Source organism: Poecilia reticulata, linkage group LG3, assembly GCF_000633615.1.
Source record: "Poecilia reticulata strain Guanapo linkage group LG3, Guppy_female_1.0+MT, whole genome shotgun sequence".
NCBI classification, from domain to species: Eukaryota; Metazoa; Chordata; class Actinopteri; order Cyprinodontiformes; family Poeciliidae; genus Poecilia; species Poecilia reticulata.
In genome coordinates this window covers 5,119,394-5,143,986 of record NC_024333.1, presented here as the reverse complement: position 1 = coordinate 5,143,986, position 24,593 = coordinate 5,119,394, and the positions used below count along the sequence as shown (strand labels likewise).

At 41.0% G+C, this 24,593-nt stretch overlaps 1 protein-coding gene across 1 annotated transcript in view; it reads left to right on the top strand.

Annotated features, from left to right (window-relative positions):
• Positions 1 to 7,527: 7,527 nt before the first annotated feature.
• The window catches only part of sv2ba (synaptic vesicle glycoprotein 2Ba), a 26,596-nt gene continuing 9,530 nt past the window's right edge, over positions 7,528 to 24,593 (top strand). The window contains exons 1-4 of the mRNA XM_008404829.2: positions 7,528 to 7,672; positions 12,153 to 12,886; positions 21,460 to 21,640; positions 23,969 to 24,120. Coding sequence (XP_008403051.1) covers positions 12,400 to 12,886; positions 21,460 to 21,640; positions 23,969 to 24,120 — 820 coding nt within the window. The 5' untranslated portion in view covers positions 7,528 to 7,672; positions 12,153 to 12,399. The remainder of the gene's footprint in view (positions 7,673 to 12,152; positions 12,887 to 21,459; positions 21,641 to 23,968; positions 24,121 to 24,593) is intronic.

The following is a 24,593-nucleotide window of genomic DNA, read 5'->3' as shown; positions in this document are numbered from 1 at the left end:
TTATTAGGTTAAGGACCTTTATGATTTCACAAGGTATCATCATCTGAAAACCACATTTTGTATATCCCAGGCTACCTTTTGTCTGGCATTACAATTTGTTTGACACGTTGAAACGAAAAAGCAAAGAGATGAGAAATTTCTAAAGGCCTAAAAACGTTTTCACAGCACTGTCATGGCGTCCTCAACACTCAACTTTCCCAGACACCGTCTGGTGTCTGCCAGCACATCTGAGACATGCACACAACATCAGATGCACACCAGCAGCAGCAGCAGCAGCTATTTCTGTCTTTATATGTGAAGCTACAGCACATGGAAAAAAAGAAAAGAAAAAAAAAGTTGTTCTGGAGACCCAGCAGGCATCTAGGCCCTCCGCCCGTCGGCATCAGAGCCTCCCTGCTCGACGACCAGCTGAGGGTTAGATAAATGCCAGGTGGTGGTGAAAAGGCTCCCCACTCGCTGCCATGCTGAGCCGCACTCAGAGAGTATATATCGCAGTCTGGAGGAAGAGCAGAGGGACTCGAGAGGAATGATGAAGCGGGGCGGAACGCCGACTGGCAGAACATGAGCGAGACGGGGTAACAAGCAGGACACAAAGGAGGACATAGCTGGCTTTGTGTGACGACAAAAGGAGGTCTTGTAAGTTGGAGGCCTTGGATGGAAGAGATGGAGCTGAGCCCCTCCTCATCCCCCACCCTGGGTAAACACTCGGATGCAGAAACAAAAAAAAAAAACCCTGCAAGTTGAAAGTAGACAGCGACGGTAGCTGGTGGGAGTGAAGTACTTTCAGGATTAACTGCACTTGCTTTCTCACTCTGCACAGGTGGCGGCCATTTTGTTATTGCCTTATCTGCAGCACCTTCCAAAATAACTCGCATCCCTTTTCACATTTTAGTGACATTACTACTCAACTCCTACATGTCACTTTTATCCAATAAATGACTAGAAAGCGGTTCATGATTGTGACGTTGTAGGAAAATTATATACAGTGTGCAACTTTTTCAAATAAGTCCAGAAAGCTGTGAAGTGCATATGTATTAAAGGGGCAGTATTATGGGAAATTGACTGTTTTTTTTAGCTTTACATCACGTTATAATGTTAGTCCCTCATCAAAAACATATCTGGAGAGTTGCTTTGATTCTTTCATTTATGTTTGAGAAATCCTTTAATCTCCCATGGCAACAATTCAGCTGTGCAAAAAAGGTATTAAGCATACTTTTCATTATATTTCTGCATTGTAATAAAGTAGTTTTTTTAATGGTCTGGTGTAATATTCTAACTTTAAACATCACGTTTTCGTTAACTAAAAGCAGAAAGTCATCACAATTAACAGAAATAAAGACTTTCAAACATCCATCTGTGTGCAATTAAGCTACATAATGTAGCATCAGTGATAAAGTTCCTGAAATAAATGAACCTTTCTACAATATTCAAATCTATTGAACATGTCTGTACATGTGGATGATAAGTACTGAGCAAAACCTGGAGCTTGGAAGCCGAACGGTGATGCTGCGGGCTGCTAATGCAGATTAGACGGTAAAAGATGATAAAATACGCAAAGAGACCAGAGAGAATGCTCAGAGCTTAGTGAAAAAATAACTGGGAGTTCAGCACAAAGAATGACCCGTGTTACATCATGTCTTGTTATGGGATTCACTATAAGATTGAAGATAACAATTAGAGCAGCTTTGATAAACTAAAAGCACCACAACTTAAAATATCTCTCTGTATATATGTATATATTGACATGAATTGAAACAACGTGCGTGCAACACCAGAATCTGTGGTGCTTCGAAGTTTCAGTTCATTGTTACTTTGGGGAAAGTTGACAGATGTTCAGCCTAAAATGCTCCGACACCGAAAAGATCAAAAAAAAAAAAAAAAAAGCGCCAAAAGCTGAAAGTGTCTGTTTCCCTGGCAGCACTGTTCACTCAGCTGCCACCCACCATTTGTTGTAGCACGGCTCTTTACATGCATACTGTACAGGTACAACAATTCTCAGGATGTTTCACACCAATTCTCTGCAGCTGTCAACTTTAAATTGACTCTGGATGTGTGATTTTTCACACAACCTCTCATTTTCTCCGTCTCGCTGTGTAAAAAAAGAAAAGAAAGGAAAAAAAAAAAACGTCTCAGAGCATCGAAGCTTGCCTCAGAATTATCATGAAACTGTGAGGTGTAATTGCACAGATAACAAAACAGCGCAGTAAATTCTGTCTGCAGTTTTTATGCACGGGATAAATTTCCTTAATTTTTTCCCTTCCCTTCCCTTCTGTTTTTTTTTTTTTTCAGTTTTTTGCACAAAGACCAAAAGCACAGTTACATGACATGTTCTTTGTACTCCATCATAAAGTGGACTCCACTTCTTCTCACAGGTGACAAAACAATTCCTAATGACATAAGACGGCAATAGATGCCCACCAATCAAGAATAGAACATCATGTGTTGCTTCCATTTTTTTTTGCTGTCAGTGTGTGGATTCCACCTGCCTGGCATTAAAGCTGCAGTACGTAACTTTTATAAAAAGAAAAAAAAAAAGTTTTTTTTATATAGTTGTCAAAACTGTCTTGATGGTATGTCATGAGACAGATTTTTTTAATGATTTTTTTTTTACAAAATACCCTTTCACTTCAGCTGCAGTAATTATCTTGGATGACTACTTTTATTTTCAATTGAGTAAAAATATCCTGAAGTAGTGCCACTGTTACTTGAGATTTTGAATACTCTACTAGTGAACAAGCCATCACAATATTTACTTTTAGAGTAAAATGTGAATTTACTCCCAAATATATCCCATCTGCTGCAAGGTGCCATGATGAAGACATAACCAGTGTTTTTCACCACCAATTCTAGGTGGTCTTAGCATTTATATTTAAGGATAAATATGACTAATTCTAGTCCCAAACATGTCCAGAAGATGTCAGTGTCTGCAGTGCTGCAGGTCAATAAGCCCAGTTGATCCCATCAGCTGGGATTTACTGTCTGCAGTCTGAGCACAAAACGACTGTCACACAACTTCTGTGTGCGTGAGAGTGTGTGTGTGTGTGTGTGTGTTTTGGCTGGATAAGAAAATATTCCCGGGTCTCTGTCACACGCGAGAATGGAGAAGCGGAAAAACAAATTTTGAATTCTTTAAAACCGTGGGTAAATTTTGCCAAGGCTCTTGGCGTCTCGCCCGTCTCCACATAGCAATTCGCCATCCATCGAAGCTTTTGTCTCCAACGTCCGTTCTTAAAAAGCGTCTCTGTACGACTGCGGTCCTGGATGAACGCCAGTGAGGCCGGTCAGGTGACTTAAACCAACTTGGCGCGTCCAACTAGATGAGAGCGTTTTGGGGGGTGGAGGTCAGACCCACGACACGGCCCTCCTCACCCCACCGCGTTCCCACCTCTATTCACCAAAGCGTAGCAGATTAACTCCCTCAGATCGCTCCTCTTTAATTAGGGCCCAAGAGGCGTGGAAGCACCGCGACACTATGCTAATAACTCAGACGAGCACAGCTGGGTAAACAAACCGAGCCAGGAACTGATGAGGATTTCATTAGGACACCAGAGTGCAAAGACACTCATTCGAACACGGATACATTATTAATGTCTGCTGAAACCGTCTTTACTCAGCGTGCGAGGGTAATATCACATATTTCATAAATCCCTATTTTCTGCAGCTGGAGAAGGTTGACGGGGAAGCTAATTGGATTATCGTTTGGATTATCACTTGTGGGATTTTTAAGTCTTCGTCCAGAGCTTCTGAGAAACGGACGAAAGGCGATAGAAAAGGAAATGAGTGACAACCTAATGAGAAGGATAAAATGAATATTTTCTGTCAAGTGTTCTTCAAGTTGTCCTAAACACAACCATTCATAGTCTGGTCGTAACTCAACCCTCACTGTTACGTCACTGTTCTCCCATTTGCCTTGATTTCTCCCGTAGAATTTCAACGGGGCCAATCAGGAAGCAGAAGGAAAAGTTGTGAATGATTGACATCGGTTTTCAAGATGGCACCCATTCTTTGGACCCTGCTGTCCAAAGAAGGACACAAAGGCCTGATTAGACAAAAGCATTGTGTGTGTGTTGTCAGGGTTGTGTGTCCCGCTACATCTAAAGTAAAATACTTAGACAGCATTTCAGAAAAAAGCTTAACATACCAACAGTCAAACACGGTGGTGGCAGTGTGATGGCGTGAATCAGCTCCAGGACCTGGACAACTTGCCGTCAGATTATTTCACTTATAATAAGACATTTTTGTTATAAGTGAAATAATCCACCACTGGAACTAGAACTTTTTCTTCAATATAAAGGAATTATTGACTTAAAACAAGCTCATATATCTTGTTGAAAAGTTACTTGGCACTAATAAGCCTTCCTTCAACCAGTATCTATTTAGTTGCTTTTATTAAACACATTCTTAAATATCTGAATTCATTTCAAGCTCACTTCAACACTGGCAGCCCATGCTAGGCTTCATTTTTCAGACCTGGAAAATGAAGACGTTAAAAACTCTCCAGAATGTTTGCAGGAGACGTTGCCTCTGATGTGTCACGTTGTGGGGGGGGGGGGTTTGCTCCTCCCTCCGGGGGGGCTGGCCCACAGCAGCCGCCATCAGGCGGTAATCCCACCATGCCCACATCACGTGAACCCTTTCCAGATGGAGGAGAGGGATAAAGTGGGAAAGGCAAATTTCTTGCCTCAAAGCGAGGCCTCCTGAACACCTGAACTCTGACGAAATGTCTTTAACCCCAAAGGTGAACATGGAAGTGGATTATTTGGCTGCGTGGGTCTAAAAAAAATGCTTTCAAAGTGCAGCTGTTTGTGATCTGTGGGTGGCGTTACTGTGTGGAAGGTGTGACAGGCGGGGAGGAGGAGAAAAAGGAGGAGTCAGATGGACGCCGATGGAGACAGAGAGTACAGCGGCTAAATTTAGCCAATGGTTTTGCTGGGGTGGAGCTAATCCTCTTTGCGGTCGAATTATCTGGCCTTCGGATTAGAGAGCTTTGGCTCCATGCAAGACATCTACTCTCTAAAATGATGTCCCATCGCGGGATGTACCATGTTCGGCCGTGGGCGGAGGGGCGGAGCCGGAGGAGAAGATGCAGAACGCCATTCTGTTCCGGTCAGGAAGTGTCGGTGACCTCGGCTCAGGCCCATCCACCCGCCAAACATTTTTATGCCGTTTTTAAAAGTTTCCATACAGCTTGAGCTGCACACAGAATTGCCTTTTCTTTACTTTTAATCTAATTTACTTACTTTGGATCAACATTATTAGCTTTTTCTTCTTTTGCTCTTTCCTTTGGTTTATTTTGTTTGTGTTTCCTTTCCTGTAAAGCACTTTGCATTGTCTTGTTGCTAAAAATGTGCTATATAAATAAAATTACCTTTATCTTTACCTTTTACTTTTCTTCCACTGGCAGGTTATTCCATTGATATATAGGGCTGACCTAAAATAAGCTCCCTTATCTTGCTGAAAAGTTACGTGTTCTCTTATTCCAAGAGAGCTAAGATACTTGACCTAGAAAGTAGAGCAAAATTACTTTGTAAGATTTTGTGATTTTGATTAAGTTTTGACAAGCATAATGTCAAAACTTTTTTTTATTTTGTGTTCTTGCTGCGCATAATTAGTACTTTTTCGTACATGTTCAAAAAATAAACCAAAACAAATCTATCCATTATGGCAGCTGTTGCTGTGCAGTGGGGTGGCAGGTATTCACAGTAAATAATGATGTGTGAAAAAAATCCCCCAACATCAAACTTTAGAACAAGATTATCTGTCGCATCGTCACAACAGCGACAATTTTAACCCTTGTAGGCCAAGGTCTAAATGGCCATTCCGGCGCGCAGTCTTTCTCTTTTCAGTGCGTCAGAGCTCGCTACGAAGCCATGCAGTGATCGCTAGCAAAACTACTACTAACACTACACACACCACAAACTCTAAATAACATACTGACTGTATAAAAAACCTATCAAAACACTCTTAGTAAAATCCACAGCATCAATTATCCCTAGTCTCTTGCCGTATCCAAATCCCCCCCACTCGTTTGTCCCCACGTGTCTCCGTTCTACCTAGCAACAGACCGTCAACACATTTTCATTGGTTGTCGGAATGTGGTACAGTTAGACCCCCACACAGTAAAGCGGAAATAATCGATCATATTCCTGGCTTTATTTTCAAGTAAATAACCGCAAAACCAATATAAAAACACCACTTTTATAAAGTTTGAAGTCCGTACTGTCCACCAGAGGTGAAATGAACGCTCGGTATGCCGTCTGTGTTATTACGAAGCCTTATAAATGTGTCACGTGCTTGCCCGCTCCACAGCGGGCTTCGTCCCGGTAGGGTTAAGAAATATGTAAAAAAAAAAAAAAAAAGTATAAAAGTTACATGCTGCAGCTTTAATAACCTCAAAGGCCTTCACATTGCCTGCCAGGTTACTTCTAAACAAAGTAGATCAGACTGAATTTTATTCAGGAGCAGAATGAAAGTGCAAGCCACACTTTTCAGATTCTGCGAATTCATTTGTCTTCCGCCGCGCATTTACGCACCGTGTCACTTTGACACATAGAAATTGACATGTACACTTGAAAATGAGGCAAAGCGTGAAAAAGATAAAGGGTGACGATCACAGCCCAGTCCAGCTGTATATTCCGTTCCCATCCTCATCTACATGCGGTCTAAATCTAAACCTCAAGAATTACGTGTGGTGCAGCAAAAAACTGTAGCCATCAATGTTACAAGATCCCACAGAGACAAATTTGCGTCACCCCCTCCTTCCTTCCTGCTTCAAAGAAAGAGGAATACTCCAGTCCTTTTTGCTGATTTGCTTATCTCGGGACGGATGAGCAGTCAGCATTCTGATTCAATGTCTCACTCAAGGACACTTTGGCGCACGGCCAGTCCTCCTTTTCTGATTATAGGAGTTAACAAATATTAAATAAATAAATAAATGAGCGGGAACTTGGGTTCGGGGGCCCCGCAGGCGGCGCATTAACCAAACGTGACACCGGTGGTGAGAACCGTTCATCGCCAAGTTTAGATGATAATCTGAAAAACATGTGGACGGGTCTTCTCTATGTGTGCTGTGATTGCAAAAACACTGGAGGCCCTTGTTCATGTTTCCATGACAACAAGCATCTGCAACGGTGAAGTGGCCTTGAGCGCCCCCCCCCACCCCTCAGCCCACCCCACTCTCCGCCCTCCACCCCCAAAAAGAAATGAAAGAGAGAGAGAGAGAAAAAAAAAGAAAAAACAAGCAGAATTTCAATCTCTCACATGGAAGCTCTGACCTCTGACCTCTTAGCGAAGGATCGCTAGCAAACGTCAGAAAAAAAAAATAGAGGGACGGTGTGCAGCCTTTGGCTATTCGAACCTTTAGGACTGTACCATTCGGCTAAAGAGGTGTGTGTGGGGGGGGTGTGGGGGATGTTAGACCTGGGAGGGGGTAAGCCCTGCGTGGGAGGGACGGTGTGTTTGTTGTGTGTGTATGTGTGTGTGTGTGGGGGGGGGAGGGGGGTTGTGTGAGCTGGTACACTAATCCCTCGGGTTTGCCTGCAGCCCGGCCTCGGGATAAACTGTCATGAACGCTCGGGACAATTGAAAATGCTAGTTGGATTTATACTTTTTTTTTTTTTTTTTAAATACTAACCTGTTCCCTCCTCGGAAGTTAAGGAAAATACAAACTATGGTAAGATCATATTTGTTCTTTTAGCTGCTTTTCACTTCAGTTCGTTTTACCACATAAATCAATCAAAAAGTGATAGGACCGGGAAGTACGGCAATATGACTAGAGCTGAAATCATTTTCTGTTTCCACGCTGGATGTTAGCCATTATAGGGTTAGTATGACTTGCTTCTCAAAAAATAAATAGGGTACAATTATTATTATTATGATTTAACTCTCACAGTGCTGCAACCTCTACAAATGCACACGATAAGAAAGGATTGAAGAGCAAAGGAAATCTGGTTACTACAGAAGTGAATTTGGCGCTCCGTCCTCAGAAGTCGTGTCGGATTGTCTTTTGCCCTCTGAAGCTCGGTGAAGATCACGATGAACTCTGTGCCCTCACACTCCGCTCATTCTGCCGAAAAACCAGTCCGACGCACCAGTAGCTGAAAGGTTCTGCAGTGGAGGCAGATTATTATTTTTTATTTTCTGTTTCACCTCTATTCGATTGCCAAAAATGTTCACCTTGCAGCTCAGAGGACTCCTGATGTTCTGACAGAGGCCAAAATAAATAAATAAACACCCAAAATGGGAAGCACTTTATAATAACTACACCTTATTTAACCACTATTTGACCTTGAAAACATCATTAATTAAGGATGAGTCATACTTAATGAGCTGTAAAACAAATAAATTTATTAATGCTTAACCCATAACGGCTAATTACTCCCAAAGCCAACATACTCAGTATTTATTCATGCTTACTAACTCATGAATTAACTAATCTATGTACTGTGTGTGTATGTTTGGAAATGCTCAAATTATAGATGTACTTTCACAAAATGTCAGAGAACGTTTGAATTGGCAGTGTATTAATCCTGCAATGCATCCATCGACTATGAAACATGTAACATTTTGTCAAATGTCATCATCAAAATGATCAAGCAAACACACATCGATTATATCGCTCAATGTTTCAGTTGCTGTGGGCCAAAGCCAGATCTAAACTGGTTGGTTTTAAGCATCGATTTAAAGGAACTTTACTTTCTGGCATGTAATGCGATGAAAGAACCAAATTAATTGGGTAAATGTATTTTTTTGCAATGTTGCAATTTATACTGTCCACAATCAGCTGGTGTGAATAGGATTTGCCTGTTATAATAAAGTTATATTCCTACTTTATTAAGGTAAATTTTAAATAACTTGCATGGACTGTATTTACAGTCCTCCAAAATCCTTTTTTACAGTGTACCGTTCTCCAAAAAACTCAACATAAAGTTTTGGAAATGGCTGAAGGGAGGAAGAATTGGCGGGAAAAAAAGCAGAGAACTATGAGAAATATGACAAATGGAGTTCGAAGAAGTGTGTGTGTGCCTGCGTGTGTGGAGGGGTGTGTAAGGCTGAAAAGCAGCATTGTGTACTGTAAAATAAAATTTCATGGAAGCCATTGCTTGCAGAGACACGAGGCCCACTGATGAAGTGGCGAGAGTAAAGTTCAAACTAACAGCAGATCAAAACAACGAAAGGTCACTGGCGAAATCGCTTTCAGCAAATTAAGTTGCATCCTGTAAATCCTGGCGCCACCATTGATTTCTTACGATTTCAGAGGGACTCGCTTGACTTTTCGGAAAAGCGGATCGTGACCTATCCGAAGTCCGCACACGCATTTAAAGCTCGTTGGACATCTGAATTAGTGCGCGCGGTGTCTGTGGCGGGGGGCGTGGACGCAGGGCGGCCGGGGGAGCTGGGTGAAAATCTGAGGGTTATGTAAGCGCCAGCTGCAGCGTGATGATGAAAGCAACATCAGTTCCCCCCGAACCGGACCGAGCATCGATCCTGCTGCAATCCTCCGCTGAATTGTTCATGTTTTATTCACACTGGCTGAAGGAAAAATGGATCATGTAGTGCTGCTGCTGCAAAAAAAAAGCTAAAAAAAAACAACAAAAAACTGCTCTATTCACACCATAGGGCCACAGTTGAAACACTGCTGCCACTTTGATGATTTGTTGTTCTGGTTTTTTTTTGTTTTTTTTTAGGATTTTAGCAAAAATGTGATTCAAGAAGGGCAAATTGTTTCTTTTTTTTAAAAAAGAGGAGTTTTAGTCTGGATTAACGGTCCATCGGTTCTCCTATTAAGAACCACAGAAATGAAGTTAGAGGTGCTGAAAATTCCTTCACATTTCAACAGCTTGGCGATTTTAAGTGTGACGTTTGATAATGTAATAGACTGGATGGTTCCTTTGACATATAAATGTCCAAAGAAATCCATCTAACGCTATGAACATTAAGCTCTTTCTTATTTTAGAAGTGACTGGCCTTGTTCAGAAAGAACACTGTGCTCCAAAACGATCCGACTCTGCTGCCTTCACAGACAGTCAAGCTGTTTGGTTAAGAAGGGTTTTGGCTTTCTGTATTAGAAAAAAAAAACACCAAATAAAATTTATTTCACTTTTGGAGTGGTGCTGTAAAATGATTCTCCCTAATCATTTTATAAACTTGCTGAGCGAATTCCAAGGTGTGCGATGCTGCAAAATTTGGTATTGCTCCAATACCAAAATATTGGTATTTTTGGTATTGGATCAATACCAATACCAAATATTTACCAAGTAAATATCAAGTACTGCAGATACTGATACCAATACTGATACTGAAACTTATTTAAGTATGACTTCTGACCTTTTGTGATTTTTTTCTTGTAATTATTTTTGTCAAAACCTACAACAGAATTTTGATAGTGCCCACAAAATCTGCTAACATAATAAAAAAGTTAACAATATACACATACAAACAGAAATAATATAAATGCAATCTGTGTGCATTTTTCTAAATGCAAAAAAAATGTCATTTGAGAGCAAATAAAAAAAAATCCTTGCTATGTCAAAGTTGCAACACTAGGATACAAAAAAAAATCTAAGGGGATTCGGAAACTAAAGCTTCAATCTTATTCCATTAGTATCCATCGGATACTGATACCAACTTGGTATCAAAATTTTTGGATTGATCTGCTCACCTGTAATTAACTCTGCTCTCAAGTCTGAGATGTTTCACAGGAGCTGAGTCATCAACAAGAATCAACTTAAAGAAGGAATGTTGATAAGTAGGATGTGAGACGTCTGACTGGTGCACTTGGAGCAGAAAGAAGTCAGTGTTTGTATCTGTTTAACCTTTCGATGTCCACCAATCTAACCTGCTACCGCCAAGGACGTGCCACAAGGTTCACGACGGCTTGATTTTTCATTTATTTTGCTGTGAATGTGCTCTAATCATCACCCTTCCTGTATTTTCAGTGACGGCAAAACTCTGTGTATTCAACGTCCTTTGCGTTTAAAAGCATCTTCTTCTGGGCTCCGGACTGATTTCAATGCGTCATTGTCGCAGCGAGGGCTGCTGTGTGACGGATCAAAATGGCGTCAGAACATTTGAGCGCAGAGACAGAGAGATTATCAGCCTGTGCAGAAGGACAAACTGCTCACTGGGGAAAAATGGCTTTCCTCCGTATATCTCTGGTCGGCCGAAAAGACGCTTTCCATTCACCTAGATCAGGGATGGGCAACTCCAGGCCTCGAGGGCCGGTCTCCTGCAACTTTTAGATGTGTCTCTACTTCAACACACCTGAGTCAAATAATGAGGTCGTTAGCAGGACTCTGGAGAACMTGACTGCACTYAGGAGGTGATTCAGCTGTTGGATTCAAGTGTGTTGGACCTGGGAGACATCTAAGAGTTGCAGGACACCGGCCCTCGAGGACCAGGATTGCCCACCCTGACCTAGAATGATAACAAGAGCTCACACTGGAGCAGAGAAATGATTTTAAACATAGAGAAGAGGGATATGAATGTGGCTAAACTACAAGTATAAAACAGAAATAAAAAAGAAACAATAAAAAAAGAAAAGGTATTGTATGTTTCATATTTCTTCAAAGAATATGAGGTACATTTTTTGAAAATGGCTGCTGCAGTGGTGTCTAATTATATTACCATGGCTTATCAGGGTCTTTGTAGATGCAAAAAATAAATAAATAAAAAAGGAGGATTTTCATTTTCACCAAAAGTCTCACTTTTTTTCTCACAATTTTCTAGAAAAAACTTGAAAGTTTCTGAGTTTAAAAAGTTTAAAATTTGCTAGAAAAAACTCAGAAATAGAGATCAATCTCAGGAACTTTCTAGAAAAAACTTGACAATTTCAAGTTTTCTTTTACAACTGTTAAATTTAGCAATTTTTCAGAGTTTGAAATTGTTTTTTGTTTGGGAAAACCTCTCAGATTAATCTCATAATTTCTAAGTTTTTTTTCTCCCAAATTTTCAACATTTCAAACTCAGAAATGTCCAAGTTTTTTTCCAGAACAATGCTGAGATTAATCTCAACATTTCAGAGTTTCTTAGCAGAAATGTACTCTTTTTTTTCGATCTACATTGACATTCATGTGAGTGTGAATTGTTGCACTGGAATGCTTCTGCTTTACCGTCTCTGCTGTTGACTTGACATGTTGCCGTGTTTTTTTCAGGTTCAGCATGCAGCTCTGTGCTCCAGAAAGCAGGTAGCAGTCAATCAACACAGTTTGTGACTGCTTAGAAGTGAGACTCTACAATCACAGAAGACCTGCTGCTTCCTCAAACAGCTGAAACCAAAACAATAAAAACACACAAACTCACGGCTCCTCAGGAAGATTATGCCATTGTAGCTGACGAACTTGAGCTTCTGCAGCACACAAAACCCTTCAAGTCCGAGTCCCGTTTGCACAGGCAGGAACCATGGACGACCCCTACCACAACAATGTGAACCAACAGATGACTGAGGGCGGAGAGTACACCTACACTCAAGATGGAGGAGGTCAGGACGGCTACCCTTACCAGACGGACTACCCCCATCAACAGGACGAGGACGCCGCCAGCGATGACACTGAGGGGGCCGATGAGGACGATCAGATGTACGAGGGGGAGTACCAGGGCATCCCCCACCCCGACGAGATCAAGGAGGCGCGGCGGGCCGCCCGGCTGGAGGCCAAGAGGAAAGCCCGTCTGGCCGCGCAGCAGCAAGAGGAGGAGGGGGAGGAGAACCTGCCGGAGCAGTACGAGACCATCATGGAGGACTGCGGCCACGGCCGCTTCCAGTGGATGCTCTTCTTCGTGCTGGGACTGGCGCTGATGGCGGACGGCGTGGACGGCTTTGTGGTGGGCTTCGTCTTGCCCAGCGCTGAGAAGGACATGTGCATATCCAACGCAGACAAAGGACTCTTGGGTGAGTAGAAGCAAAGCGGTGGGGACACAGAGGGCGTCAGTGTGAAATATAAAATCTCGACATTTATCAGAAGGGGAAGTGTGATGCATTTTCCAGCCAAACGGCGTCGTTTCATAGCACAACCAAGAATGTCAGGACAAACTGAAGGGAGGCTGTTTTTGTGTAGAGAAAATAAAAAAGGCCCCAGAACGGAGCCTTGGGGAACACCTGTCAATAAAAAGGACCAGAAGGTGAAATGTTCTTATTGACTCTGATCGATGTGCGACAGATATGATTCTATCCGATTTTGCATCTTCAGAGAAGTTGAATTTACCTAGTTTGGAAAAAAAAAGTTTTGGACGCTGTAAATTTTGAAATATTATTCAAAATTTACAGCATCCAAAGCTTTTTTTTCCAAGTCAACAGCATCACTCTTAGCATCACCCAATGCAATATTTTTTCTTAATATTGGACTTAGCAAGTCTCTATCAAGTTCTGAGCTAAATTGCATTGGGTGAAGTGAAGGGAGGGGAGTTGCATGGGCAGCCATCAGCAACCAAAGCAACAAATTTACAAAAGAAAGTGTATTCAGTTTTTTTTTTTTTTTCAGAAAAAATAACTTGCTAAACTTCTTAACCTTCTTTAAATCTCTTTCTGGTCATTTGACTAGAAAGCAGAGAGCAATTCCTTTGGGTCGTTGTTCAGGTATTGGTTATGAGAGTTTTGAGATGCTAACTAGTCAACGGCTCACAGTTCGCTCATAACCTTGTTGAGACAGTTGGGCACCAAAACTACTGTCCGAAAGTAAATAAAGAAAAAAGTACGACCAAAATCCTTCCATTTGCACAGCAGAAGAAATAATTGTCCAAAACAGCAATTCCTCAATCCAACATTAACAATACAAAAAGAGCCAACCAGAACTAATGTATGCCAGAGAAAATCCCCTCAACTCTACAGCTGATGAGAACATTCAATACAAGTTTCTTCTTCAACAATGCCAAGGAATATATTTCTAACCAAGCAATCTGAGGCGACACATTACTATCCTCTCAGGGAAGACTTGCATTATGGTTTTTACAGCCGCCTTCACAAAATGTCCTCATTAGTGCTCATCAGTGCACAAGCCTGGGCTATAAGCAGGGCAGCTCCATTTTGCTCCAAAACCTAAAGTGAGAATGTCCCCACTGGCATTCTGACGGGTTTATTCTTTTATTAGCAACACATTTAGCAACAAATGGAGTGTGAAATGCTAGCATTTAAAAACAAACAAACAAACAAAAAAAAAAACAGTACTTTAAGATAATCCGCAAGATTTACTAATTGCGCTCATCTGTGGGTGAACGTGGAACTCGTTGGTGAAATGATGATGGTGCTTAGCGGAAATAAAACAACAACAAAAAAAATCCTACAGATGTTTGGCTTTTGACGGCTGCAGATCATCAGACTGAAATATCCCCAAGCTTCTCTTCCAACTAAGGAGAGGAGGCTTGGATTAAAGAATGATTACCGCGGTGTCCTGCAGTGGTCAGATGCTTCATTGTGTACAACCAGATTAGCCTCGTCGAGCCGTGGATGTGGTACAGTTACTGTCTGTAAAAGAGCCTAGAGGAGACAGTCTAGGGGTGCCAAACTAAATTAGCAACAAAATTAGCAAATTTGTTGCGAATTTAAAAATATTTGCAACAAAATTTTGCGGTATTTGTGCTTTCACGTGGTGGTAAATGTGACTTTATTACTCGCTGTGTTGGTTACATTTTCATCTGCTCGCTTTGTGGTGGCGCTGCACCAAGAACTACTGAAGGAAACGACACAAAAACCCCTGAAGAAGACACTGAGCAGCGGTGTAGCAGAAATGGCAACTTCCTCCTGCAGGAGGGAGTTACTTAAATAAAATGTTCTGTCAATTTTTGTGGAAATTTAGCAATAAAAGCACATCGACGTATTGGCACGAAAAAGTGCAGGGATCCGTTGATTTTGCGTGAATTACCGCAGAGTTGAGAAAAAGTGGAGTTGGTGAATTAGATGCGTTTCCATTACAAATGTGTGCAAACCTGTCGGTATTCCGCTAATGTCAAACAAACATTTTGCAATATTGCGGTGTTTCTATTAACAATGAAACTCAATTAAAGTTACATACGTTTGTTTAGGCGATAATAAGTCATTAAAAATAAACATGCTGCGCCTTCATCCTGCCACTTCTTCGTCAGCAGTATCAGGTTCTTGAACACCACTTGTGTGATGCAAAAAAAAAAAAAAAAAAAGTGTTTCCATCGCAGTTTTGCAAAATACAGTGTCGATATGACCCGTTTGCTTTTTGCTTTTTATTTTTCAAAACTGGTATGATTCCATTCAGCAAATTTATTTCCATAATTCCAATCTACGCAATTATGTCAATGGAAACGCAGATTAGTGTAATTTAGCAGCAAACTGATAAAAACTGCTTTGATAGACTAATATAGTCATATTTAAGCACACAACTGCTATCTTTAAAGTTCTACTTATGCGTCCCTCTTTATTTTCTCTCCATTCAGTTGCAACTTTCAAAACACAATCTTAAAAAAAAAACTAAAAAAAAAAAACTATGCAGCTTAGTGGAAAACGTAGCCTGAGAACATCTGCTCCTCACTGTCTGCTCGGATAGCTGAGCAGCAAATTAAAACCACTCACCTTTATCTCCCATACCTGGCGTATAAAGCGAGACGATGTAGCAGATTGCACACATCACTCATTTCATCTTAACACCGGGCTCCTGGGACGAGGCGTGGCGAGAGGCTGATGAGGAAGCGGCCGCTGATTGTATTCAGCGTGTGTTCCCGGAGCTAATGCGGAGCATGCTGCCGCAGTCAGAGATGCCCGGCGCCCCGCCGCGTCCCGCCGCAGAGCTGTCAGACACGCTTCGGGCCTCTGACAGGCTGCGGGGTATAGCGGGGGAAGAGGCCCCGGCGAAAATGAAATCACAGCATCTGTTTGTACGGGGCAAGAGGAGAGCTATGATCGCTGGCTTAGAATATGAAGCGGGGCCGCAGAGTGGTGCTGCCGGATGGAGGCTCATGCTCGGCACACCGGACAGATGGGGGAGCGGAAATATGTTTAATCTTCACCTGTAGTCCCGGGATGGAAGGAGGTTTGCCAAGTGTTTTATTAGAGATTGTTTATTTACCTTCTGGGTTTTCTTCAACTGTCTAAAGAGTGAGGATGACATTTTGGACCGGGACCAGGGGGGAGAAAGTTAAAAATATGGAAGTGAGGAGAAAAAATGTAGGAAGAAGAATATGAGAAAGTGACGTATGGTTTTAAAAAGTTGAGGTAGTGAATGGTTTGCAAAGTCTGAAAAGCGTGCCAGGAATTTGTGTCCATTCTCCCTTAGGGCTATACCTTTTAAAAAAATCCAGCTGCCTGGTTCCTGTATTGAAATAGAGAAAACATCTGTTTTTTTTTTTTTTTTTTTTAAGTAAATTTTATACAAGTAACCAAATTAAGCTACTACAGTAAATATATTAAGTGTATACGTTCACACCAGACCTGTTAATTTGCTTTAATCGACCTCTAAAGTCCGGTTCGTTTTGGGAGGTGTGAATGTGCAATCAAACTCTGACGTGGACCAAAGTAGTGATCTCTGGTCGGCCTAAAACACTAGATCCCAGTTCGGGTTGAAGTGAACTGTGGCACAGGTCGAATGCATACGTGCATGCAACCGGACCAGAAACCGCTCCAAAAGCAGGAAGCACATTGTAGAGCAGGGCATTCTGGGTCGACAGAGCCAGAATAAACACGTGAGTCTCACACTACAGTCGGGGAGAAATGACTCGTGTGTTGTTGTTTTTTTTTTTTAACCAGACAAAAGAGAAATTCTACAACTACAAAAATCTGATGCCACTCCACTTTTGTTTACATTTTGGGAAGAAGGAAGTTGCGCTCGGTGTCTTCTTCAGAAGTTTTGTGTCGTTTCCTTCAGTTGTTCCTGGTGCAGCGCCACCACAGGCGAGGAGGAACAAGTTTTTCAATTAGTTTGGATTGTTTGACAGTGGGGCTGCACAGTGGCGCAGTTGGTAGAGCTGTTGCCTTGCAGCAAGAAGGTTCTGGGTTCAATTCCCGGCCTGGGGTCTTTCTGCATGGAGTTTGCATGTTCTCCCTGTGCGTGCGTGGGTTTTCTCCGGGTACTCTGGTTTCCTCCCACAGTCCAAAAACATGTCAGGTTAATTGGCCTCTCCAAATTGCCCCTAGGTGTGTGTGTGTGTGCATGGTTGTGTGTCTCTGTGTTGCCCTGTGACAGACTGGCGACCTGTCCAGGGTGAACCCCGCCTCTCGCCCGAAACGTTGGCTGGAGATGGGCACCAGCACCCCTCCCGACCCCACTGAGGGAAAAAGGGTGCAAGAAAATGGATGGATGGATGGATGTTTGACAGTGTGTGAGTGAAAGAGAACCACAGCAGCTGGAAATGTAACCAATGTTGCAATTTTGGTCTCAAATCGAACCAAGACCACTGGACTATCAGGCGTGAAGTTGCCATGTTAAACAAACGTAAATAAATTAAGTTTTACAAACTTAATTTGATTGTAACAAAAAAATAACATTTTAATTTGGAGCTCAATTTTTTCAAAAGGTCATGTAACATTTGTATCCTGTAAACATGATTCTTTGGATTGCAAAAGCTGCAATCCTTGATCTAGATTCAAGAATATCCATATGTCAAGATGGCCCAGTCAAAACCCAGTCACAAATCCAATGCAGATTTTTTGAAAAAACTTGACAATCGATGTCCAGTCAATATCACTAAGCTTCAACTATTTTATGAAAAAGAGTGAAATAGTCTCTAGATGTTAAACGCTGGAAGGGTCAAAGTTCAAAAGACTGAGAGGTGAGGGGCTGAACACATGAGCAAGTCACACTTTTCAGACTTTAAATTCTACAAAACATTTAAAAGTGCGTCATTTTCCTGAAAACCACGCATTTTCCTTTCACTTGTTATTTTAAAACCTTGAACGTTTGTGAATTATTTGAAAACAGTTTGATCAGCCAGCTGGGTTACCGACATGTCAAAGCTAAAACAGAACTCTTTTCATCTGTACTTGGAACATTTCCCTTTGAAATGCTAAATATGTTTCTGCTAATTGTTGACTTTTTTTTGAAGGTTTTGTTGGCTCTAGTGGTCTTTATTTGAAAGTAGCTTGACAGGAAAGAGGGTTATGAGGGGGAAGACATGCAGCAAATGTCACCAGGCTGGGAATCAAACCTGTGACCACCGGCATGAGGACTAAAGCCTCAATACATGGGTTGTGCTTTGCCCCTGCGCCACCACAGCACCTGCTAATTGTTAACTTTGTCACTTTGTGCAATCAGCACTTTCACCAACTGACAAAGCTGTTCCCTTTGTCTTTGACTAGGTCACACAAAGAACCAAAACTAGGAAAGCATCATTGCTGGGAAAGCCATAACTCAAACTGTGAAAAATATGATCGAATGATTTGATATGAAGCAATTTATAGCGATATCTAATCTGTCTTGGGTGACTAAGTTCTGCTTACAAGGATAGTGTTTTTATGACTCACTGTAAGCCATGTGGTTTATCGGCTAAATTTGTATCTATTCACGGAGACAATATTTCATCTTCTGCGTGTGGCAGATGGAGTTATATCGCTTTCACTTCTAACGCGGCTGAGAAACGATGAATTCTCCTTCACCCTGAAGGTATTTGGCAGCTACAATATATTAAAGGAGACTTTTTCAAAAGTAATGTAGCTGGAATAGATCCTGATTCTCCACCTGAAGGACACAGTTCCATCCTCTCAACCTGTACATGCAGGTTGAGAGATGTTGTACAATGACAGCTAGACCAACACTAGTCAGATAGGTACACGCACGCACGCACGCACGCACGCACGCACGCACGCACGCACACACACACACACACACACACACACACTCTAAAGTTGGGCGTTAAACTCATTTTCATATTGGACCACATGATGAATGTTCTCAGAGGGCCAGTTGTGCCACTATATATTGGTCACAAACTGTTAAAATATTAATAAATAGCTGTGTCTGCATTCGGTAAGTACTATTTAAAATTAAACTATACTCAACATCTTTCAACACTGATCTGTCGCCCTAACATTTCACAGTCGTTATTGTGATTTTTTCGCAATTATAATCACTGATTTTTGTGATGCCAATTTAGAAATATCTGCAATCAATTTTGCAATATTTGACTGTAAACATGACTTTTTGTCATTCGCCGTACTGACTATATCTTGACATCTTCTGAGGCAAAAGTAGCGGTGTAGTAGAAGTAAGAAATACTGCCACCTGCAGGTGAGAGTTTGACCAATGTTTTGAAAAGTGTTATAGAAAATTTGCAATACACAAAAAAAGTGTGAGGATCTGTTGATTTTGCGTGAATCTCCAAGATTCACTGAATCTTTTCACGGAATCGCGAAAAAGAGGAGGATCTGATTAGCTGTGCTAAACTTTGTCGATGTTCTATTGTCGAGATAAAAAAAAATTTTTTTTTGCAATTGCAGTGTTTCCATTAAACAAGAATAACAACTAAACTCACACGTGAATAAGTTTGTTCACGTGATACGTCATTTAGAAACGCCGCGCCATCATCCTTCCACCAGTTCCACCAGTAGTATCATCTGGTTGTTGAACACGCGACTCTGGTGATGCAAAAAAAATGTGTTTCCATTGCAGTTTTAGAAAATACAACAATTTCAATGCAGTCAAAAAAGGTGTGCTTTTTCAAATTAAGCTAATTTATTTTCATCATTCCAATTCATGCATTTATAACGTTAATGGAAACGCAGCTATTGCTGTATTTTAGCAGTAAACAGATAAAAAATCACTTTGATCCATCCATCTATCCATTTTCTATACACCCTTGTCCCTTAGTGGGGTCGGGAGGGTTGCTGGTGCCCATCTCCAGCTAACGTTCCGGGCGAGAGGCGGGGTCACCCTGTGTAGGTCGCCAGTCTGTAAAATCTGAATCAAATTGATAAAATAATTTTTAAGAACACAACTGCTATCTTTATGCATCCCTCATGGGGCCTGTAGGGCCACATAAAAAGCTATAGCTGCTCAGATTTTGGCCCCCGAACCTTCAGTTTGACACATGTAATCCAAAGCATCAAATGACCAACGTTAACAGGCAATATGATGCCTCTGACTCTTGTTGCCTTGACGTCCCGTCCAGCCCCTTGCTGAATGGGATGCGCGAGGAGCGGAATGAAGCATCTGCATGCTTCGGTAATCCGTGGGGAAGGTGCACGACGCACACTATGGCTCCACGTGCCGCTAAGCTGCTTACGCCCTCAGTAATTAGGACTGTGTAGTAAAAACACAGGGCTGGCAGGCAGAAAGTACGGGTCTAAAGCCTCAAGAGGAGTAGTTGACCGAAGATGAGAATTTACAATAATATAGAAAGAAAGCAAAATAAAAAGATGTTTAACTCTGTCTGCATGGTGGCCTTCTGACAGTAGAAATGGAGGTTCTTTGGACGCCGGCGCAAGCTTAAAGAACGCCACGACACAGGAAGTCTTTTTATTTCAAAAAGGTGTTGTACAATGACAGCTAGACCAACACTAGTCACATAGGTGCAAAAGGTGCAGGTTCTCTGAACAACATGGACCTTTCTGTCCGTCAGATCGCCAGTTTGAGTGCATTTGCTTTGTACGTCTTAATGAATGTTACAGAAACATCTAGAGCTGAATGGACTCAGAATAAAAAGCATGCATCACTCTGAAATAAAGCATGAAAGCTGCTTATTACTCTGCACTTTCTAGTCATATGAGGGTGAAGGGAGCCCCCTGGTGGTGCAGCTGCTGTTTTAAAGAGACTTCAGTGCTGTGGTGTCTAAACCTTTCGGCATGGCAGTACTGCAAGGTTTTTTTTCTTTTTTTTTTTTTTTTTGAAAATATAAGTAGATAAAATGTAATGTTTGCCACTGGCAATTTGTGACTGTTGTTTTTATGATTTTTTATTTCTGTATTTTTAAGATATAAAGCACTTTAAACTGCTTTGTTGCTGAAATGCGCTGTACAAATGAACTTGATTGATTTATTGAACATTTTACTCAAACAAACAAAGCAGTCAGATTTCTGTAGATAAGTGAAATCAATGTAGATTTAAAACTTAAAACCAGTCTTTCAAGTTTGCCAGATTAAAAAACAAACAAAAAAAACATGTCCTAATTTTTTTTTTTTTATCCGTTTGTAAATTTTTCTGTCAACAGGGTACAGATCTCTCTAGGTTTATTTTGCCAAGTGTAATAAACGGCCACACCTGTGTCTGCATATTAGTAAAAAAATCACTGGATGTTCGTTGTCGCTTTTTTCTATTAAAATAAATTAAATTCAAAGCAAAGTCCTGAATGAATCCGTGTGTTGCTCCTTACATTTTCCATGGTAAGATGTTAAATTGTCTGTAGCTTTATTTGAAAGGTGAGGCATCAATGAAATTGTTACCGTAATGTTGTTTTTAAATATGTATCAGCACCAAACATGAACCGCTATTGAATTGCAATCAAGGTCTGCCCAAAACGGTTCTTTGGTCACCGCTGCTTTAGTAATTGTGCGTCTCTGTGTGCATTTTGCAGGTCTGCTTGTGTACGTGTCCATGATGGTGGGTGCCTTGGTGTGGGGCGGTCTGTGTGACAAGATGGGGAGGAGGAAGTGTCTCATCTACGTCCTGACCATCGACCTGGTCTTCTCCTTCCTGTCCTGCTTCGCTCAGGGATACGGCTTCTTCCTCTTCCTGAGGTTCTGCTCTGGCTTTGGGTGAGACGCCTTTTTTTTCTTTTTCTTTTCCAAATACACATTTGTCTTTGCAGCACAGCTTGACTGGGTTTTTATAATAACTGACCTTTACTGTGAATAATCTGCTTAAAGGAAACACCTTTGAAAATAAGATGTGTGACATTTTAAGAAGTTATGCAACTGCAAAAACATACATTAGAAGCTATTGTTGTTGTTTTTTTTTTACCAGGAAGAAAGTATGAAAGGAAAGGCACAACTTTTTTACAAGAGTGGATCTCTGAGATCCAGAATCCTCTCCCATCCCTTCTTTTCTTTAGGTTTTCCATTGGATTTAGAGATAAAACAATTAATCAGATTAATTGTAATGAAAATAAATGTAACCTAATTTAGTAATCGACTGCTAAGTTAGAGTACACAGACTCAAAAAATGTAATTTGCTGAAAGAACATTCAGAGCAGCAATTAAGCCATAACTGTACAAACAATATTTACATTTTCCATTCAAGAAAACATGAAATGTTTTGGATGTATAGGAGATTTGAATATGTTCTACCCAAAACTCCTCAAGTGGCATTTTTACCATTTGACTTTAACCATGTGTATTGGTTTATTTGCATCTTTTAATGCATTTCTAATATATAAAGTCTTAAATGAAACACTCACAGAATGTACCAACTTTTAAAATCAGATTAATCGAATAACCATCAGAATAATCAATAGATTAATTTATAACTAAAATAATTGTTAGTTGCGGTCCTAATTGGACTTAGGTGTATGACTGAGATGGCAAGTGAAGGGGGCTGATTTTTTGACCGATCAAACCATTCTCTGATCAATCCGATTCAACTTCCATCAGATTTTCACAAAAAATGTTCAAACATTCAAACAATTAATGATGCCCTTGCCTAACAAGGTTCCCAGTATTTGGTAAATGGCCCACAACTGACCACTGCACAATCCAGTCCCCCCCACAGAGTGTGGCAAAAACCACAAGGTGACGTTTGTGATGGTGGGACAGAAAATGCTTTTTCCAGCATCACAAACGTCAAACAAACCGATCGACCTGTAGAAATGGATGTTCCTTTTGGAGACTAGGTGTCCACTAGCATGCCAGTCTTTTCCAGACTAAGGTCATCTGCTCAAATTAAAGGTTGGATTTTTCTGCATAAGCAGATTAATTTAATTTGAGACTTTTTGCACATCTTGAAGAGGCAGTTTTCTGCATTTCCAGAAACAGAGTGTCATTTTTATAGCACAATCAAGTAACTATATTACCTTCAGTAAATGTAGATCAAATATGACTTAAAAGAAATTTAACGCCTTGAAATTGAGCCTCTGCCTCTTTAAGAAGCAGCTGCTCTCTCTGAAGCTCTGCCTTGAGCAATTCATCACAGCATGCATTGTAAACTCTTTAACAACGCTTTTGCCAGCGTTGCTTTGAGAAGTAGCTCGCATAATGAGCTCAGCAGATGTGCAGTTCCACCAGGTGTTTGCTAATTGCTGTTGGCTAGTCTGAAGGAGCTGAATGGGTGAATTGTAGCAGAGGAAATTTGATAACTGCAGCTCCAAAAATGAGCTTTGTCCTTGGAGACGGAGCTAGGTCCGACTGGGCGTTTTGAAAAAGTTGGTTTTACATAACATTGCCCCTTTAACCAGGGAGGAGATTAGCAAAAGTTCTTCTGTATGCCTTCATCGTCAATTTTGACATTATTCCTTATTTAGCCTTTCCCCAGATAGACGATCACAGCACCACAATATTGTGAAGACACTCTCAGCTTATCTTGTAGCGGAGCATGTCGTTACAAGAAGCTTCTAATGCTGTTGCATGCTGGCGCACACCACGTCCCCCTACTGTTGATGCCACCTCAAAGAGATTCTAGCTGCAAGCTACGCCCAAGGAGATCTCTTGTTTATTTACCCCAACAGAGAAGTTCTTTTGCTGTGCAAATTAAGATAAGGGATGACAGTTCTTCATTGCTTTTTGATTTTCGTTTTAGTGCTCATTTCCTGCTGCTGCCTGTAAAGCCTTTATTGTGCAATAAAAGCTCTGCATTTCTCAAGTGTGCTTTCTATGCTAGCTGCGGAACAAGAGTTTAAAATAAGTGCACCGGTTCTCTACAAACGTTTATAACAAAGTTTAAACTGCTGAGAACTAAAAAACAAAAATAGGTTAGAGAAATGATGCAAACATCACATTGAAGGACTGCAGTTTGTGAACCAACATTAAAGTAGAGAATTGTCCACATGTCTCCTTAAACTAAACCTAAATCTGTGAGTAAAAACGAGCCATAATTGTCAACGTGTAATTTGGTACCGTGGTTTGAAGAGGAAAATATCTTTCCTGCTGCAGAATTGGTGGATCCATCCCTATCGTGTACACCTACTTCACCGAGTTCCTGCAGATGGATAAGCGTGGAGAACATTTGAGCTGGCTCTGCATGTTCTGGATGCTGGGAGGCCTGTACGCCTCCTTCACCGCCTGGGGAATCATCCCTCACTATGGTAACGTTGTCAAGGCTCCCATAAATAAACACGTTCGCATTTTGTTGACACACAAATTAAGATGTGGAGTAGCTGTAAAACGCACAAGAACGTTGAACCAAAATAGAATTCACAGCAAATGTGCCTTCCAGTCTCTGTGACTGAAATGCAGGAGCTTAATGTTGACGCTAAAAATATGACTCATATGGAGGAGCTTTTTGAGCAATGATTTGATAAATAGTGGTTGTTTCAGGAAGGAAGGAACAAAGGAAATACACAGCTTCTGAAAAAACTGAGGCAAAAAATAAAGCCTCAAACATTTTTCCATTATCTATCTTCTTTTTCTGTACCTATTCAGACTGTGTAGGATCCCTGATATTGTCGTACTCCTCTGTACAACTCCAAAATTAAATAGTTTAGCACAGCTGAACCAAATAATAAATAAATAAATAAATAAATAAATAAATAAAAAATTTATTAAAGAAATTAAATAT